This window comes from Brachycentrus maculatus, unplaced genomic scaffold (assembly GCF_059751285.1).
Source record: "Brachycentrus maculatus isolate JH-2025_06_01 unplaced genomic scaffold, ASM5975128v1 h1tg000237l, whole genome shotgun sequence".
Classification (NCBI taxonomy): domain Eukaryota; kingdom Metazoa; phylum Arthropoda; class Insecta; order Trichoptera; family Brachycentridae; genus Brachycentrus; species Brachycentrus maculatus.
This window is the reverse complement of record NW_028280988.1, coordinates 186,342-208,750: the sequence shown is the minus strand read 5'-3', so window position 1 is coordinate 208,750 and position 22,409 is coordinate 186,342. Positions and strand designations below refer to the sequence as shown.

Below are 22,409 nucleotides of genomic sequence, written 5' to 3'. Positions count from 1 at the left end.
TGAAAACATATATTGATTAAATTTATCGATATACGTACTTTATAGTTTTATAAATACCATTTTATGGTGAAATTTTAAATACATTGGTCTGAAGCATGTTTTTCTTTTTAAATTTCGTTACATAAATTATTGGTGTTTCAAACACAGCAATACTTCAGGCCAAAATTTATCTTAAATCTATTTTTTTTAATATACTGTGTTTAATATTCTATGTTATACTTGGAGCTTTTGACATCACTAAATCATGCAGATTATGCGATAAATGTTTATTTCATAGGTAAATATTATTACAAAAGTTACTTTGGTTAATACATCATGACGGCACAACATTTAACTTAGCCAAAGGTTAAAAGCTTACAGTACATTTATGATTACAACACTTATGCAATATGCAAATTATTTTAATACATAGAAACAGAGAGTAGAGTAGTAAGAATACAAGGAAGGACAGTGAGTTTATTGTGTGTAGCTAGTTTAATTTACAATCCTTATTCAAACCGGTGACTGAACTGGAATTTCTACATTACTATGGTTTATTACCGGCAAAAGCAGTTATTTTGAATGTAGCATAGTTTTTTCAACATAATATAACAGCTAAATAGTAAGCATTTTGTGGAAGAGTTGTTTTTTATTTGCAATCAAATACATATTTTAGTATGCTTGAATGTTTAAGGGGCACCACAAAGTAATATTTTTTATAAATATTTATTTGACCATAAACTCCTTACTTACATATATATTATACTCATGCATTTTGATTAATTAAAAGTAAGATTTAAAGGTAGTGTTATATAATAAAGGACTAAAAACAAATGCGACTCATATCAAGTAAATGATTGTCAGTAAAACAAAACATTTGCCAGTTATGACCCTTCTTAAAATGGAATCAGATGTGATTGTGACGTTATAAAAAATACTAAACATTAAACATGGAGTGGCACAATGAGAGTAAAATGGCCTTAATGAAATTTTAAAAATTACATTTTTATTTGTAAATAATTTATATTAATACAAGTAGTATAAAAAATACTTTAAAAATACATAGCATAGAATGGGGAATAAATGAATGAAATTTTATTAACGATGATCTTATTCATACATTTTGATGGGTCCAATTTTATACAAATATCATTCGAATATAAAAAGTTTATGATAAAATAAATATCTATTAAAGTGCTCCGTTGTGGCACCCCTTAAAAGCAAAATGTTTGTTACGATGACTTTTCTATACTCATCACACAAAGCGTTAAAGCATTATTGATCTAAATATTACAATAATATAAATGAAATTGCAAAGTGCAAAAACCATAACTATTATGTTTTTTGTCATATTTCACTCTGAAACGTCATAATATTTATTATTATTATACGAATACGTAAATCAAATATTTAAATATGTATTTATTTTTGGGTGGTATCTACAAAATTTTAATCATTGAAAGAAATAACTCATCCTTGGTTTGAGTAAAACATATTACATTTTAAAATTAAATTGACTTAATAATACATTTAAATATACTCGTACACACATGAAATGCAATTAAAAATAAGCGGAATGAGTTACAGAACAGGATGCCAACCTTCAGAACCAAAATTTGAAATTCCACACACCAGCTCATAATGTTTTATTCTCTTGACCATAGATGGCAGACTATACTGGTGTCTCTTTGCTTTTTAACTTTTTACACAAAACCAGATAAGTTTTCGCGTATTCATATATAAAAGTATTGTAAAATTATCGTAAAACTTTTGTTTTCAAGAAAATATAAATGAGATGATGATTAGAAATTAATAACATTATTTCAATACATTTTTTTTACGATATAAGGAATGAAAAAGTTTTACAAAATAAATTTTAATATTGACAAAGATTGTAAAATTTGGTCTTACTTTTCAGTCAACATTGATACGTAATTTTTATATTTATGTATGTATGCTAAAAAAAACAAAGAAATATTTATAAAGATATGTAAATTTTGACGTTGTGTGTTCTTGATATTTTTGAAGTGAAAATTTGAAATCATAATATTCAAAAGATATGTGCAGAATGCAATCGCAAAATTGTTAAATAAATAAATTAAAATGTGACAAGAAAGGTGCATGAAAATTAAATTCATTAGTTGGTCCAAAAGTGTTTTATAAAAATATTTTTCCTTTAGGCGAATACCATACAATGATACGATTGAATTTTAGACCTTATCGTTTCAAAGAAATATTTTTTACGAAACATTCCATCTCTGTATTAAACTTTACAATTTTTAAATACACCCTGTGTTCTTGGTCTTATCAATCGCTTCCTGTCACGTGTCTAATGGAATAAAATATGTTATTATGTTATATAAATATATTCTGATATTTCCGACAAATAATTTTGTTGTTATAACATGTTATTTGAATAATTAACATGTAATTTTAATAAAATCAACAATCTTTTTGCAAGAGCTTAATAGTAATAAAAAACTGATATTAATTTCGATTAGCAGAGCTTTTCAAAGTTTGAAAAATTTAAAAAGATGAAGATTTCTAAAAAGCTTTTTAAATATTTAAATACTATTAATAATACCCTCATTCACTTAGATATTATGTAAATGGATGTATGAAAATAATAATAGTTATTGGACGCATCTGTGCTTTCCATTGGTTTGTGATATTGACACGATAACAAATAAAAGAGGATATGGGTAAAAGAAGTTAAGTTTTTGTTACTGAAATTAAGCTTGAGTAGTAGTTAGACTGTTTAAGATGTAAAAATAGTAGAAAAAATATTTCTAAATTAAATGGCTTGAAAATGATATTACTTAAGTAAAAAATTACAAGAAAATCGAACGATTTATAACAGAGAAAACATCGCATGTAATAGCGTTGTATAAACTATACTACAAAAAGCACGCTTCAAATTGATTTCCCGTAGTTATTTTCAGGAAACGAGGTCCAAATGATCATCCTTTATTACGTTTTGCCCAGAATACTACTGCTACTACATATGCAATTGCTGCGTTTAGACAAACGCGTTTTAATGGGAAAGTTTTCGCAATTTAGCTCATGTAAGACTGAAAATTGTGGGTTATTAAAAGTGGCAGGTTAAACATGCGTTACTTTTTATTAGTCATCCGCACCTTGACCGCGTTCTTTAATGTGGTTTATCCCAAACTACAACATGGACATACACAATTGTGACACATAAAGCGCGTATGTATAAAGGCAGCCATTATTTTCTCTAAAATTATTGAATAAAAATAACATTTTCTTCTTGTTTACAAAGAAAATTCTGTGGAAAATTACAAGTAATGTAGAGTTCCTACAGATCTGACTTTTATCGGTTATACGTGTCAATGTATAGTACAATGGAGCACAGAAAAGATTGGAGGATGCGCAAAGACTAGGAGTCCACTTCGTGGCAGACTTCCATATAGTCTGGATCGTGAATGATATCCTTGATCATGTCCTTCAGCATTGTGTAGCGAGGAAACATTGGATAAACTTTGGAGTTTACGTAGTCCGACTGAAAGCAGTAACAATGAAAACAATTATTACATACACTGCAATATATCGTTCCGAACATTTTTAATTTGTTGCCGACGGATGCTAGAGGTCAAAATAAAATATGGAACAAAGGCAAAATAAAGGAATGGGAAAATGATCAAGACTTAATTTTATTAAAATTGTAAACTAGTTTAAATTCTTAATTTTTATCTCTTTTTTGTGTGTATATTAGGTAAAAATGGTTAAAAACAATAATAATGTATGCAAAATGAACTCCACCGACAAGACACACAAGGTGGCTTGGTGGGTCTCAGCAATTTTATTTTATTTTTATAAAATATGTTTGAAATTGTTCTTTAAATAAATGTACACAATTTATGTTATTTAATTAAAATTATAAAATAATAAAAATAAAATAAATATCATCATAGTATAATGTATTTCAAAAATATATTAAATGCATCATATTACACAATGTTATCTTGATCGTAACTTACAAGGCAAAGCCTTGGGCAGACATTAGCATAGGATAAACTATTGGTGGTGCATTCTGGGCAGACTGATTTTCAAAGTAAATATCTTCGGTATATATCTTTGCTTATTGTTCATACTATCTGAGTAGAGTAAGTCCTAGGTTATTTTTTAATGGATAGAAAATTACCTTTAGTTCGCGGATGAGATTCCTCAGGCCGGAGTACTTCTTCAGTAAGCGGTACAAATCATTTGTCATCTGTGTATTCTCAGTTTCGATTTGGGCTGTTGTCATATCTGCAACCAAAAAAATAATATTTGTAATATAAACCAACTAAAACTAACTAACCACCACACCGCTTTTCCGCAGAGGTAGGCAGAGAGAACAGAATGCCATACCGCTCTGTCTTGCAAACATTCTTCGCCTCTTTCACATTCATGCATCTCATCGTACTCACCCGCCGATCATTCCGACATGTGAAAGAAGGTTTAAATTGAAGGAAAAATACAACTTCCGAAAATTTAGCAAGGCGCTTGTCAATCGTAGGTGTAATGGTGAATATTACCGTTGTAAAAAGCGGTCACTTTAACCAGCCTATGACAAGTCGTAAGCCCTGTAAATACCCAGACTTCCCTTTTCTTCTTCATCGTTATTGAGATATCAATAATACAATATATGTGAGGCTGTTTAATTTTATTCATCAATTGATTCGGCAGTCACTTTGTGGTAAAATCTATTCATTTTAAATTTAAGTTTTACTTGGTCAGTACCACTATTTCTTAAAATTTACTGTGACACATGTTTGGGCGTTTGTGTACTACACGGAATTACACGGAATTTTACCGTCCGGCACGTCAGTTAGCGTTTTAAAACGAGGATCTGCTTGTGCTTTTGTCCATCTTTCTTAGGATCGGTGATCTTGATCGGTGCATAAACTTGTTGCGCGTAAATTCGATCACGCTAAACTGTAGTAGTCGCTTTTATTTTTCAAAACCGGTCTGCCGGACGGTAAAATTACGGGCAGTGCACAAACGCCCTTTCGATGCATTCCGCTTTACGGTGTTTGAAAATTTATTTATTTATTTCAAAACATATTACATACATAAGTCATATATACATATAATATTCCCGATGAGTAATTTCTATTTCTCATTTTGGGACATGGGATCAAGGTTAACAAGACTGGAACACAAATAATAAAGTAACAAAAAAGATTTTTTTTAAATAACCAAAACTAATACTAAAACATGGCAACATATAAAAACAATAAACAGGTATAATAAATAGGCACAAGAAGCATATTTAAAAGAAATAAATGAGAAAAACATAAGGTAAGAAGCATTTTGAAAATAAACAAATGAGAAAATATAAAAAAAAACAAAAGGTAAAAACAAAATAAGAAAATATGACTAAACACTACATATATATCTTTCCATAAATTATCTTTTCAGATCATTTATTTACGATCCCCGAATGGGATCTATTTAATATATTATGTCAGGCAGCTGGTTAATTTTGTAATAATTGTGTGGACTACGTAAACTCCAAAGTTTATCCAATGTTTCCTCGCTACACAATGCCGAAGGACATGATCAAGGATATCATAGATTTTAAGGAATGGTGGTATATACATATGTTTTTAAATTGGTAACCAGTTGATTTTGTTTGCATACCAGTGAGGCGCTCTATTCGCTCCCTCCTGTCGGCAGCTTCCTCGGCCAGCTTTGTAGAAGTCTTCACTCCTTCTCCGGACTTCTGCGACTTCTCCATGATGGCGCAAGCTCGCAGCACGAAGGCTGGAACTGTCTCCTGCTTCTCCTGCTTTGGGATATCCACCAGCGTCCAGTACTGGGTTTCCAGACGGATTACATCCTGAAAAAAGGCATATTTGTTTCTCTATTAGTATATTTTTATATTAGATACTGTATAAGTATATGTATTATGTTAAAGGCATTAGCCGTTCAATACATAAATAAATATTAAAATACATACAATACCAATTTGCGAGTACCACTTCTCGCGATGTCAATTTTTTTCTCTTAAAATAAATACATTTGTAGAATATTGTATCATATCACCTATGGGATGGCATTTTTTAATTTTTAATTTCATAGATACATAATTTTTTTTACTATATGTATTACGGCTCCTTTAGGCATGGCCTGTGTTGAGCCGAAATACTTACATGTATATACAGTTTTATTTTATTTTTTATTACTATTATTTTTTATTTAGAATTTTTTTACATTACATACAATAGATACAATTACAATTTACAGTATAAAGGATTTACAATAAAATAATTACACCTTGATTAATTGCTGGGCGTGTTTTTAAATTCTGATCTCTATCTTGAGAATAAAATCAGCAAAATAATATATCAATGTTTTATCTCAGCTTAGGCAAATTAAGACTATTACACAAAGTAAACCGCCTCCGTAGTGTAATGGTCAGCAAGCTCGGCTACGGTTCCGTAGGTCCCGGGTTCGATTCCCAGCGGGGTCAAATAAATATAAGTGATTTTTTCACGCTAATATTTATTCAATATTACCCGGACTGGTACCTGAAGCGGAGGGCTGATCACCTTTCCTTCATGCGTTAACGATCGAGATAAAACTGCATTTGTATGATGCAGTGCCTTATGCACCAATGGGGTGCGGATAAGGGTTTGAATGAATGAAACAATGGACGATAAGGAGAGTGTCAAATTAAGAGTATTCGCAATTGGCCAGTTGATGCTGCCCATCAATTCATAGATGCGTTTGTAGTATCTAGAGTCGATTATTGTAACGGTATACTCGTATACACGGGTCTAATAAACAATAAGATGAATCGACTGCAATTAGTGTTGCAATCATTTTTGGAAATCCTAAATTCAGTCACATCACTCCAATACATCACCAACTGCACTGGTTACGCTTTCCCGAAAGGGTTGAGTATAAGCTCTGTCTACTCATATGGAAATCAATTCATAATATGGTTCCAGAGTATGTAAAAGAGTTGTGAATTCCAGACGAAATGGTTGATAGAAGTCTCACGCTTCGACATAATACTCGTAGGGTATAAAGTAACATTTCTGGAATTATATAGGTATAGATTCTAATTTAAAGATATGAAAAAGTAGACATCATCTCTGCTCACTCGAACATATCGTAGTCATACAGGAGAAAGTGATCAAGTGCATTTTTTTTACAAAAACGTGATCATTGACTATTTGATATCTTACTAGCTTAATATTGCCTGAAAAAAATCCCAAAGGACTTGGAAGTATAATTTATTGACTTGTTAAAATGACTGCATTGATGTTTATTTTCTTGCCAAGCAAATGTGACTTAAATGGCCCCCTGAACATTTTACGTTTTGTTAGTTAGTCACTTTCTCCTGCACGAATACGATATGTACATGGGTACCTTTGAAAATAACAATTGTACCTACAAAATTTCTAAGAATATTATAATCCGATTCTATTGGAAAACGTTTAGGCACGGAATTATGTATGTATATGTATGCAGATTTATATGAGTTTGCATTATATTTTAGTAGGTAAAGGTATAGGGATATATATATGTATGTATGTGTGTGGAGTTTCAAAAGTAAACATTCAAATTGAATTGGAATAGGTATAAAGTTATGTACGATGTGTATGTATATGTATGGAGTTATTTAGGTAAGATTCTGGTTGAAGGGTATAAAACATCGACATCATCTCTGCATACTCTAACCTACATAGGTACCATTGAAAACAATAATCGTACCTACAAAATACCGAATAATATTGTAATCCGATTCTAGCTGAATAAGTACTTAAACGGTGTATAAATTTAATGCTGAATATTTGATATCGACCCGAGAATTCGTTATTCATTATTGTTTGTGGTCTCGACTTTTACAGAACGTCTGTAATCTGAAGCTCGAGCCATTTCCACAAAGGAAATTATGTAACCAGTAACCGCTCGTTGGGTGTTATCATTTTATCTTGAGCGTATTCTTACAATTTTACAATATTGGAAATTCAAGAGATTGTAAAAAATAGTTATAATTCTAAGTAAAAGCCACCATTCCCAAAACCACAACGTAATTTGAATACGTACTTTAGAATTTTTTGCTAATGAAATTGGAAGTTTATGTGACGTGGATACGATTTATATTCGAATTCACAAATTCTGTTTATAATTTGTCATTGTATCGAAAAGTTGATTAAAAAAATGTAGACTGATCCCCACCCTTATATTTTACTCCCATTCTTCTTAGTATTCATAATCATATTCCTAACAAATTTCTCTTGAACTGTATTAAAAACCAATAGCGAAAACAGATTTGAACTGGTAATAATATACTATATATTTTTTAAAAAACATTCAATTTAAATCATAAATATATTTTTTAAATTATCGAAATGTGGATGTTAGTATCCATACATATCCATATATAAAGTATATGGGTTCCATGCGAGTGTTTTTGCCTAGAATTTTCACTCATGAATTACATGAAATTATAGTAACTTTAAACGTAAAGAGTAAATCCACTCACGAGTAGGCATAGGCTATGAAACTTAAACAATTGAAGCCTGAGTAGGGTCATGATAAGCGGTGTTGTATAAGCCGTAGCTAGATTTCAGGGTCACTCGAACGTTAGGCAATTAAAAAAAATGGGTTCCAAAATTTTGAATAGTGTGGTTGTCAATCATGGGTAGAATGGTGAATGTTACACGTGTACAATGTCATCACTTAACCAGCTCATGACAAGTCTTAAGCCCTGTAAACACTCAGGTTCTCATAATCATTTTCATTTATGTTGAGATGATAAAATGTAAAAATAACTCAAGTGGAGAAACTGTGAACAAGGATTTGGACACACCTAAATTATTGTGAAATTATGAAGTTTCTCAAACTGTAATTTAGGTTGAGTTTTTAAAAATGTTTAAGCAATCAGTAATTTTATTGTTAACTTAATTGATCCCTTTGTTGAAATTTCTTATAGTTCTCATGAAATACTGTTGTACAAATTATTGCAATGAATTTTTTGTGTAAAAGTGAATCTTGAGACCGGAATACAAAAGAGCAAAACTAATCAGCTCTTAGGGATTTAGCAGTATATTTAATTCACATTAAATTCATTTTTATTTATTTAATATCACCCTGAACTAGTACCTGAAGCGCAGGACTGATCATCTTACCTTCATGCAATTATCGATCAAGATAATACTGCGTCGATAAGTTGCAGTGCCCTATGCACCATTGGGTGGGGATAAGAGTTAGAAGAATTTGAATAAATCATTTGAATCACAATTTATTTTGTTCAAATCGAAGCATAAATCAAAATAAGAGTGATGTGGTTGTCAATTATGGGTAGAATGGTGAATGTTACAATGCGAAAAGTGATCACTGAAACCAGAAAGAATAGAAGCCTTATCACTTTATGTAAATTTTGAAAAGAAATATATTTTTCCTAGGAATATGTAAACATGTAAGTATATGTATTTAAGTAAATAAATATCTAAAGCAGAGAGAATAGATCGCCACATCAATGTCTTTAAAAACAATTTTCGCCTCTTCCACATTCATGCATCTCCTCATACATACCTGCCGATTATTACAACTCCTGACCAGACCACTTTCATTATTTGAACCACTTTATTATGCCACATAAATTTCTTTTACTGTTCTTTCATTACTCATTCGCTCCACATGTCCGAACCATCTCAACACACCTTTTTAAATTTTAACCATAATGCATATCTCACCCTTGAATTGATACCTCATTTCACCGTTCGTACATCGTTTAGCTGAATATTAAGAAAGTATTATTTATTTTTTTACAATAAACAGCAGAATAATAAATTCAGCACATATAAATAATGGAGTTAAGATAATAAATTTCCATTATAGAGCGCCCTTATTCGGCTGCTGTCTGCCTTTATTTTCTGGAATAGCGGAATTTCATTGGCCATAACTCTGTGTTGCCAGTTGCCAAGAATCACGTAAATCCTATTATTTATTTTGCACGTTCCTCTAACAAAGCTTCCTATGTATTAATCTGCGATTTGAATTATACGAATTCACCGAACAATGGTGGTTCATCCTTACAAAACGTTATTTTTTCCAGTTAAAGAAAATGTAAAATATTTTAAGTGTATCCAAAACTTATCAAATTAATCTTGTTTTTCTCCACATTCAACTTTTTTTTGACATCTCAATATATCGCTCATTTGGTGCGTCAATGACGTAATTATACTTTTAAAAAAAAGTTAAATATGTCAAAATATGCGGAAATACTATTTACATTTAGAGAAACATAGACTGAATTGATTTTGTGATGAAATGCTGCGAGATGGCGCGAGTGTCGTTGTAGAATTGAGTGAAATGGCGCCATTTCTGTTGCTACAACGTCTGAATGGCATCTGTAATATTTTTTAAAGTGTAATTTGACCATTGTTGCACCAAATGAGCGATATTTGAAGAAGAATATGGAAGTCTGGATATATACATGCAACATTTACCATTCTACCCATGATTGACAACCACACTACTCAAATTTTTGTAACTCCTAGATATCTGATCAATCTCATGACACAGTACATATGAGTTAACTGCTATCTTTGTTGGATTGAAATTGTTTTTATTTGAATCTGTGTTGGGAACAGGACGGATAACCTAGTGTGGGCCAAACAGGAACTTCTCTGCATTTGCTCATTGCTGGGAGGAAACCGCGTAAAACTCCTCAGAAGGCGGACTGTTGACTGTCATCAGCAGACCTTCCGTTCCACTAGAAGAGGGTTCGGCATTTTGTGTTCTACTTTGGTTTATGTTTGGTTTATGGTTAAAATGAATTATATAATGTAATGATTCTCGTTTTATAATTCCAAAACTCCTGTGGGTGTATCGTTACCTTGATCATCAGCTTGAGCAGGTTGTACCGCTGGAAGACGTTTCTCTGCGTCTTGCTGTCGCCGTAGCGGGCCATCAGGTTCACCAAGGCCTTCTTGGCCGTGTCGTAGGAGTCATCCAGCCTAATCCGGACCGCGCGGAGGCGCTCGTTCGTCTCGATGACCTCCTCCTTAGTCTGCCCGCCTGGTAGAATATTTAATAAAAATGAAACAGGCATTAAAAAAAATTACCCCTGGAATGAAAAATATACGATATTGAAATAATTGCAAAACCGTATATATTTTGTATGTTAAAAGCATTGATAATTTTGTGGTATGGTAATAAAACACCAAAAAACATGTCCGCCTCCGTAGTGTAACGGTCAAAACGCTAGGCTACTATGCTGGAGGTCCCGGGTTCGATTCATAAGACGGTCAAAATAAATATTAGTGATTTTTCAGTATAATATTTATTTAATATGACCCTTTCCTTCGTGTATTTAACGATTAAGATAACACTGCTTCTAAACGATGCAGTGCCCTATGCACAATTGGGTGCGGATAAGGGTTAGAAGAAGAAAAATAATAAAACACCACTTATCATCCATTGTTTACTTTGCGTAATACCACTTTTTTAAACACTTTTTGTGACTACTGGTAATGGAAAATCAGGTCATTTAAATAAAATTATCACGATTTGACATTTGTATAAAAATAAAAATTTTAAAGGAGAGAAAGACGACAAATGAATCACACTGGGAATATTTTCAAAAGTGGACTCGAATTTCAATTTAGTTGTTTTGAATATTGAAAGCATTAACTTCGTGGATCATATTGATATATTATTTTGAGTCATAAATTGAACCCTGAAGAGGGCAACAGGTTGTTGCCGAAACTAGTTGGTTGTTAGTAAAAATGTGAGTGTATCAAAAAACAAAGTCTTTTTATTTCTCAAAATAATATTAATTTTTGTTGGCTATTTATTATGGGTAAGTCTTTATTGATTACTTTACTTATTTCTATTTTTTCTAGATTATCTAAACAAAGACCAAGTCGTATATTTTTGGGTCTGGACATTGATAAAACCAAGAAAGACATAGGTAGTAGGATCAGGAATGGACTCGAATGGAGAAAGATAATGGATCCAGAGAAGGAGAGTTATGATGAGATATTAGGGTTTCAAGAATAAAATACAATGTTTAAGACGTTATTAAAAGTCAGTAGAAAATTAAAATTTTTATCAGATGTTATTCATTTCAAAGTCTAGCTCAGGCATGGGGAACCTGCGGCCTTAAGGCCACATGCAGCCTTTTGGCTATTCTAGTGCGGCCTTTTGACTGATGCCAATTTTTGTAAATATGCATTTTTTCTATATGTTTAAATTGCATTTTTAACAATTTATATTGTGATATAATTAAAATATTTAGTTTATAGGGGGGGTGTCAAAGTTTTCTTTACTGCGGCCTCATGTTGAATCAGATAAGTGAATGTGGCCTTTTGAAATAGAAAGGTTCCCCATGCCTGGTCTAGCTGCTTGGACGTATGGAAGTATAACATGTGATGTAAAGGAAAGGGTAGGTTTCCACCAAAAAAAGTGATAGAACATGATCATATAACTATTTTACGTTCTCAACAATATATTAAAGTGCATTAAAGTTTTGATTTTTTTTTATGAAGTCGTAGGTTTACAAGACAAGAAAATTCAGATTAAATCGATCGCATCGACATTCAAAAAGATTACTCCAGAATACACCCCTTGGAACATCCCTGGTCATACCTTTTTTTCTCCTAAAACTAAGACTTGACAGTAAGCTGGTAAAACTGATAGAGCATTAAAAATTCCTTGGGGAAGGTTTTATTTTTTAGGACAAATCAAAAGTAGGTGACAAAGGTTAAATCCTGGATGATTTTTTTTATAAAAAAAGAAAACATCCTCTTCTTTAAAAATACTGCTTAAGGATGTACGGCTGTCCAAACTTAAACCAAACACAGCAAGGGACATTAAAAAAAACTTTTTTTTGCATTTTTGGACTAAGTTGATTCTACTAAGTCCAAAAATGAAAAAAAATGTTTTTCAAAAAATGTCCCTTACTGTGTTTTAAGTAAGTGTTAAGTACAGCCGTGTACTCTCAAATATACAATTCAGTACGCAACCGGCAGCGCGAGGAGATACGCGTGTGCGAGGATTGTTTTTAATTTTTTTTTAAATAATGCTTGACAATTATAGACAATTTTAGATAATTTCAATGAATTTGTTTATTTTTAGAATAAACATATAAGTATATTTAATAAATGATTTTTTTACTCCTTACCTTTCAATAACACTTTTCTCTTTAAAACAATATGTTCATTTCGACGAAAAACTTATTTTTTCAATACAAAAACGGCGTTTTAAGCAAAAAAATCAATTACGTTAAATTTAATCTGGGTTAAAAGTTGCGATTTATCGTATGTTCGGTCTTAAATACGCACATAACATAATTAATAGAGAATAATATGTTTGATTCGAGGGTACGACACAAATTTAAAATAATTAAATTCTTGATGTACCCGAAATAGATTATTACGCCTTAAATATATATTTTTTTAAATCGTGATTATTCATGAATTGTTCACCATCATATAAGTCCTGTTTGCCTGGTATTTCAAAAAAAAAATTATTCAGCCTCCAGCATGCAATTCGGTATAATCGATTATCAACTTGTTGCATCGACCTTTGGCACAGTGCCAAGGATAATAATAAAAAACATAAATCTTATTTATGTACTACTATTATATGAATAGTGATTATACGACCGTTTACCCGCGCCAAGGCGTTTTCCGTCTCGCTAACCGCCTCTTCAATATGTGCGCCTGATAACACGACATCCATTTTAAGAATTATGGTTCACTCAAATAATGCGGAGACCTGTTGGATTTGGTTGGCAAACAACTATTTCTGGCAAACTGCCAGTCAAAAATGGTATTTAGACGAAGAAAAACGATTTCAACTTCGAGTCTATCATTGAAAATATTCCCATTGTGATGCATTTGACTTCTTTCTCTCTTTCAAAATTTTATTTTTATACTAATCTAATAATTTTAATTGTAATAATTTTATTTTAACGACCGACCTGACGATGGAATGATTTTCCAAAATGATAGATGAAGAAGAATATGGAAGTCTAGGTATTAACAGTGCATACGACCTGTTATTTTCTTTCATCTCACTATAGATCAGTGAATTCAAGCACTATGTTTCGAATTTAAACAATATATATATAAAAATATATATATAAAGAAGTTCCAAGAATTTGAGTAGTGTGGTTGTCAATTATGGGTAGAATTGTTAAATGTTACAAGTGTGTAAAACGATCACTTAAACCAGCCTACGATGGTCGTAAGCCCCGTAAATGCCCAGTTTTCCATATTTGTCTTCATTTATATTGAGTTGTAAAAAATTATATGATTCATATTAATTATCCAAAATGTGTATTTTTTAACATCCTTAATGCTTCAATTGCTTTTAATAATGTCGGAAAAGTGTATCAGAACTAAGGAGAAAAGATAAAATATACTGTTACATGTAATACATATAAATTGTACATTTACACGTATGAACATCTACAGAGTGTTATGATATAGTTCTTATTTAATAACGAACGCCATAAAAGCTTAATAATTTCTAATAAAGATAACGTGGGTTGTAAAAAGATTAATAAAATCACAAGTGGTAGTAAAATGCGATAATATTACGAAACACTAAATTACAGAATAGGGTGGCCTTACCAATTATTGTCAGCGTACTACTCATTGACAGCTTAAGGACTGTCAATGATTAGCACACTAGAATTAAAAGAAGAAATGCCTAGGATATATTTTATTAGGTTGTTGGTAAATATTGAAATGTAATAACCCTGTTATTTAAAAAAAAAATTCTACCAGCAATATTTATGAAAATAACTAAAACAAATGATTTAAAGAGAAATTGTCCAAAGTTCATTAAGTCTTATCAAAGCGAGACTTATATGTATGATAAACAAAGCCTACTTTATTTTTTATAATTAAATAAAATTTTAATTATTTCAAAAATTTAAATATGAAAATACGTATTTTTTTGTTTTTATATAAATTTGTTACTATACCTTTGCAGGGAAATATGCCGGTATATTTTGTATTGTGGTAATTGTTCAATAATAAGACTTAATTTCTAAAATTTATCTACAATACGTTTAAAAGGAAAAAAGGTTTAAAATCATTAAATAAAAATGAATCAGTAGTTAGGTCCTCGATATTATAAAAAAATATTTGATTAAAAAATGTAATTTTTTTTAAATAAATGAGATAAATAAGTTTTATATAAAACCTTTTTATTCCATAGCCTGACTAACTGAAGTACCCCCATAGTAATGTTAATATTTTATAAGAACCACCATGAAAAAAAAAGAAAAATCATTTAAAAATGAAAGATTTTGAATAATTTGCACTTATACATTAAGAAAATATTTTTAGTTGCGCGTCAGTATTTGTCGATTCCTAAGCATTACCGTCACCAATTCCACAAATAAACAAAACCAAATAACCTCCAAAGCTTACTGTCACCTTTCCATTTACAAATACATAGGTTTAAACTCAAATAACGTTGTCATGCCAAAAATTGTTCATGTCACCTTACATAACCGTTATTTCATTTTACGTTTCAGTTTACGTTTTGTCATTTTTCGTAATTATGTATAGCATAACAAAAATTATGTGATTTTTTTGTTTGTTTTTTTAATTTCCATAGCAAAATAATATCCCTTTGTATCGTGTCTGTACATAATTTACATAAAGTGAAATAATTTTGGTTCTGAGATGGGATGTAGAAATAAGATAAAAGTGATCTCTGTAATTTGAAATTTCGATGTGGAAAATTCGTCTATTCTTCATTCCCGTTGTTATAGAAGATTACTTTCAAATCATTAAAGTTTTAATTAATTTTGTTTGAAATCGCCAGCATCTGTCGTCATATTAAAACTGTTTTTGTTTCTCAACTTCTCCATCGTCTGCTAAGAGTTTCATTTAGAAGAATATTAAGCAAAAAGGTACTCATAGACACAAAATAAGCTCAAAGGCGATATTCGATATCCATGAACGTGTTGTGGTCAGAATTGCTGACTTGCTCAAACAAATTGTAGTTTAGTATCCCGTTAAAAAGGTTTATTTTCAAGATTTTTTAAAATTATTACTCTGCTAACCTAAATATATGTTTAAAGCCTTTCGAAGCGAATATGGCGTTTTACGAGTGAAACATATTAGTTTGGAAATGGATATATTAAGTTTGGAAAAACTAGGATAGTTTCCTAGTTTCTTAGTTAGTTCCTAGCAAACGCATGCGAATAATAAAATAAAATAAAACTAATGAACTTTTATGAATTTCAACGGATGTTATAAAAATATAATTTAGGACCTTTTTACGAATAAGTTAAGTAAAATCGTGAAGAATAATATACTTCATAGTGTAACGTATATTACAGTCACCCACAAATGGATGGTATCGGTTACTAAAGAATGTTATTAAATTTTAAATTACGATCAGTTAAGCGATTTAACGTTTTAAAAAAATAAAAAAATCTAAAATAATAAAAAATAAAAGCTCAAGAGAATTGTTTCACCTTGTAAGGGCATTATAAACTACTGACTAAATTAATATAAATTTGACCAGGGAATTGACTAATTTCCAACTTTCATTATTGCTTTGTCTTACAATACGAAGCGCTCTTGAGGTAGTTTTTTGTACCGTGAATAACACTGCACACACTATTAGAAAATATACTAAATTATTATTATTAAAAAAATTGCAATTTTACGGTTGAAAAATACATATATGTACAATTACTTACTTGAGGTTCCTTCATCCTTTACATCTTGAACAATACGCCGGACACTCTGTGTGAATTTACCCACAAGGTTGGTACTGGCTGTAACAAAGTAAAAAAAAAATACATTGAGAAAATTGATATTGCAAGTCGGATATCAGATGGAAGAGGGAAAACCTTCTTTCTTATTTTTATACAATATATCCTTCTACAAATCACTCAAAATATTCTATAAAGGTGGGACTGACTGGAGTCATTTCATTGTAACGTAACGTTACGATACGAGCATTCGTATAGTCAGTACAGTATCAGAAGTCGGATGCTCGCCGCGAATGTTACGTTACGACCAAATGTAGAGGTCAGTCCCCACCTTTATATACAGTAAAACCTTGTTATACGGACCTCTATTTAAAGAACTTCAGATATAACAGACAAAACATCGGGTCAAATTATTGAAATCCGGCGAAAATTTTAAATGATTATTACAATATCAAAAAAATAAAAAAATAGCTTGATTAATAGACCCGAAAAGATCGTATAGAAGATGTTTTATTAATTATGCAAAGGAAAAATGCACTTAAACCCAGTCAGCCCACTAAACAATTAGAGGCAAAAATCACCAATATTTATTTCGATCCTTTTGGGAATCGAACCTAGGACCTCCAATATGGTGGCCTAAGGTGTTAACCTTTATACTTTGAAGGAGGACAACTCCAGTATTCGTATATCCAACATTATTTTAACACATTATTTCCCTGGAAGTGGTCATTTGTATTGTATTCTTGTGATTATGGTGTTCAGATTTAAACCCTGTATACGGATCTCCGCCGTTTATCAACTTTAATTAATATGAACTAAGGTTATTTCAGAAGATATATTACGACCACTTTGAAATAGACCATTACATCTTGTTGAATGAACTTGAACTACACACCGTTCTGTTATTTTCATTTATTGATTTATTGCTTTATATAAATCCAAACGGGAGCGTTTAATTTGCAAATTAATATTTACCTATATCGCTCACTCCTTTCAACAACGTCCTACATCAAAAATTGTTAATTTTCAGTTGTGCATGTTTTCAGAATGCCCAGAAAATGTACTATATCCCAGCAAAAGCGGCATATTTTAACTCAATATTTACCCGCTACAGGGCAAAAAGAGTTGTTTTTGTATTTTGAAGAAAAGGTAATGTTTAATTTTTTCTTTTAAATACTAAATATTTTTCAACTGGAACAAAAATAATCAGGTTCTATCTACAAACATATATGTTGCACAGTAAAAAGTTCGATGAGTGGCTTGATTTTATTTTTAATACATTGTATTTTTAAACTTTAAAAGCGATCTCCTGAAAATAAAGTTTTTTTTATATATGATGCTGTTGAAAGGAGTGAGCGATGTATGTCCACTAATTTAAAACGGTTATATTGGATACACCAGTCTCTTTTTGGTTGGTTGAAAGGAATAAGTCTTACAATTCAAGGAAGTTTAATGAAATACAGCAAAAACATGGGACATTTATAAGGCTTAACAAAAAATACACGAAAAAAGCCTCTTACCAATATATACCCATACATTGAGTGTGTTTCGGAATCCCCCTTATAACCTTTTCAGACCCCCTCAGATGGTCGGGGCTCTCAGATTAAGAATCACTTCTCTAGAGTATGCGGACCCCACATTGACTACATTTACAATACATAACTCAACTTTCAATTAAAATTAGCGAACCTGTCTAGACATGATATAAATTAAGCTTAATTTATTGAAGCGCCAAATAAATTAACAAAGTAGATGTGGCTTGATTAAAATGGACGATTATACATGCGTTAGTCCACCCATGACCTTAAAAAATTGTATGTATGCAATTTTTAATGTATGTAAATTTGGGAATTCTATCGTTTAATTAATACTTAATAAAAAAATGGAGGGAAAATGCAAATGTAAGGTATTGAAAAAAAATATAATTTTTTTGTGAAAATCATGAAAAAGATGAGTTTTTTGTACAAACAAACTAACAAAAAACGTAAAAACTGCACGCAAACGAAGATCGCGAATAATCTCAAAAGAAGCGTTACGGATCGAGTCAAAAGTCAAATGACAGTATACTTTCGACCAAAACTGGTGAAAAAAACGTAAATGTGAGTAATAAATATATGGAAATATATCGGGGTTTAAATAATTACATGACATTGGAGGTGTTTAATCCGGGGATATATATATATATATATATATATATATATATATATATATATATATATATATATATATATATATGTATGTATATATATATATATATATATATATATATATATATATATATATATATATATATATATATATATATATATATATATTTATGTAAATATATATAAATTTATATATATATAAATATAAATATACATATATATATATATATATATATATATATATATATATATATATATATATATATATATATATATATATATATATATATATATATATATATATATATATACATATATATATATATATATATATATATAAATATATATATATATATATATATATATATATATATATATATATATATATATATATATATATATATATATATTATATATATATATATATATATATATATATATATATATATATATATATATATATATATATATATATATATATATATATATATATATATATATATATATATATATATTATTTGTTCTTGATTCTTTTTGAATCTCCAATATCTGAGAAATTCGCTCTGTATTGTAAATTTGCTGTTTATTAAAATGAAATCACATGCGCCAGTATTTATTTCATCTTACATCTACAAAATAAAATAAATATTTAGCTATCGTGATCGTCGAAATTCGTGTTTTGGAATATAAATATTCCTTAACATAAATATTAACAAGTTCTTATGAATTCCATCCAGAGATTTGTCGAAAGATATTGCCTCGCAAGGCTCTATTTGAACGAAGGCTATATACATTGGGACAGATTAAGCCTTATTTACTGTCTCCAAAATATGACAGTGCTTACGAGCACTGACAAAATTGTAAATATTTGAGATATTGAGCGCTTACTCGAGAATCTTAGTAATATTCCCCCATACAAATAATATACTTACGTTATATGAAACGCAATTTTCTGAAAGATAAAAGGCTCAAAATACAATAAAAATACATACCTACATTCAGTATATTTATAGACAACATTGAGTGAAAGGGTAAATTATGTACGTTTTGCTAAGAAAACAATAAATCATTAAATTTTGACATCTCAACAAAGATGAAGAAGAGTATTAGATTGTTTGGGTGTATACAGGGCCTACATCCTACCATAGGTTGGTTTAAATGGGCACTTAATACACGTGTAACATTCACCATTCTGCCTATTTAAATGTATGCACGATCCTTATCGAATAAATTATACATAATTTAAAAGTTTAATGATGCTTATAATTTGACCAGTTACACAGTTGTGAACATGGATTTGGACACAACGAAAATGTTGTGAATAAATTATTCATTTTGATATTTGTCCCGAGAGGTTTTTATTTATGTATGATGTTACAACATTTATGTAAACCTATATTTAACAACAACAAACCATTATTTATTTTAAAGGTATCAGTTTATTCAAAATCTTAAACCGTCTTAAGCAATTAATCGATCCCATTGAAATTTTATCATAACCTTGCATTCGAATACACGCGTATTTTTCTTCAATCAACCTTTATAAATAATTAGGTAATAGACGACTGGTACAAAAAGAGGCATATAAAAAAACAGTTTCATTTACCACAATGGCAGCGCCACCGTTAAACTTAAAAACAACTCACATTATTTGAAAAAAAAATTGGCACACAAGAATTTTTGAAATAAAACGTATCATAATAATAAATGTATATTTATACATGCACACATATATATATATATATATATATATATATATATATATATATATATATATATATATATATATATATATATATATATATATATATATATATATATATATATATATATATATATATATATATATATATATATATATATATATATATATATATATATATATATATATATATATATATATATATATATATATATATATATATATATATATATATATATATATATATATATATATATATATATATATATATATATATATATATATATATATATATATATATATATATATATATATATATATATATATATATATATATATATATATATATATATATATATATATATATATATATATATATATATATATATATATATATATATATATATATATATATATACATATATATATATATTATATATATATATATATATATATATATATATATATATATATATATATATATATATATATATATATATATATATATATATATAAAATGTAATTTTAGTTTTATGTTTCAAAACATAAGCGTGGTGAGAAGTACGATGTTTTAAAATGAGAAAAAAACTTTTCATTGTAATAATGCTAGTTGGTATATTAAATAAATCACCAGTTTAAAAGAATAATAAAGCCTTGATGAGGGCATAAAAAACAAATCTAAAAAGTTCTCCGAACATTGTTGTATTAAAATGAGGATAAAAATTGTATAAAAGTTTATCTTACATTATGTAGAACTTCAAAGACGAAAATTACAAAGTCACAATGAAGGACTCTCCCAGTTGGATCGTTTTACATTATTTCTTCAAAAAAATATCAATATTATTTACAATTTAGTATGTCAAAGTTAACATTTACGAAGTTTAATTAATTATGTTAACTTTCGAGTACTAATATCCTACAAGGAAATGAGATTTAACTTTGAAATGTAATACACGTATACAAAATAATTGCTGCTCTTCTTAAAAGGAATTTAGTAGGAATTAAATGCTTTTGAGAAACAAAGTTATTATTGACATAATTTGTATAATTGAGAAGAATTCTCCCATACTAGTGAAAAGGGAATATCTACACTCTTCCTCTCTTTTAAAATTTTGAGAATATCCAAATATTAGGTTTATCCTTGAGATATTGCTTTTCTTCTAACTTTTTTTAATGAGGCCTAGGGATCTTTCATCCCTTATATCACTGCGACCATATGAGGTCTAGTGTGACCTCCCTCTGTGTCATAGATCACTTTCAAGGCCCACGTGAGTCATGTAAATCACGACCTGTCTTGGTGGTAGGAGCTTTACCTTCTCGGAGTCTAGTAGTGGTCCTCCAAGGATGTGACTTTAGTTGCGAGCGAGTGGGTGACAATTATAGAGAATGTGGATGGGTGTTTCGTTATCCTACATACCGAAGTTTCGTAGAAGTCGGGTCCCGTGGTTAGTGTCGCGGACTTTTGAGTCAGATTTTCTAGGTTCGAACCCACTCTACCACAATCTCATACATATTTTTAATAATGAGCCGCTAAGGCTCACAGAAATTGAATGAAATTGAGGTATTTTTGTAAATAATAAAAACACCAGTATTTCTGTTTGTGGTAAAAAAAATAATTAAAAATCTGCAGACTGGGGAATCATGCAGTCCAATTTCGTGTTTTCTCAGACTACAATGTCCTGTTAAGGTCCTGGTTAGGATCCTTATTTGTGCATTGGGCGTTTCATCGTATCGATGCAATGTTACATTGATCGTGCATTAAATGGAGGCAAGTCCTGAAATTCAGGTACCAGTCCAGGACGACACCAAACATATATTATAGTGTAAAATCACTTACTTTGATCCCCCTCGGATATAAAACCGG

At 29.8% G+C, this 22,409-nt stretch overlaps 1 protein-coding gene across 1 annotated transcript in view; it reads right to left on the bottom strand.

Annotated features, from left to right (window-relative positions):
* Positions 1-3,082: 3,082 nt before the first annotated feature.
* Positions 3,083-22,409, bottom strand: part of LOC148306569 (uncharacterized) — a 198,861-nt gene continuing 179,534 nt past the window's right edge. Inside the window, exons 2-6 of the mRNA XM_088264731.1 lie at positions 16,682-16,759; positions 10,844-11,025; positions 5,629-5,827; positions 4,145-4,251; positions 3,083-3,502 (exon numbers count right to left, since the gene is read on the bottom strand). Coding sequence (XP_088120857.1) covers positions 3,380-3,502; positions 4,145-4,251; positions 5,629-5,827; positions 10,844-11,025; positions 16,682-16,759 — 689 coding nt within the window. The 3' untranslated portion in view covers positions 3,083-3,379. The remainder of the gene's footprint in view (positions 3,503-4,144; positions 4,252-5,628; positions 5,828-10,843; positions 11,026-16,681; positions 16,760-22,409) is intronic.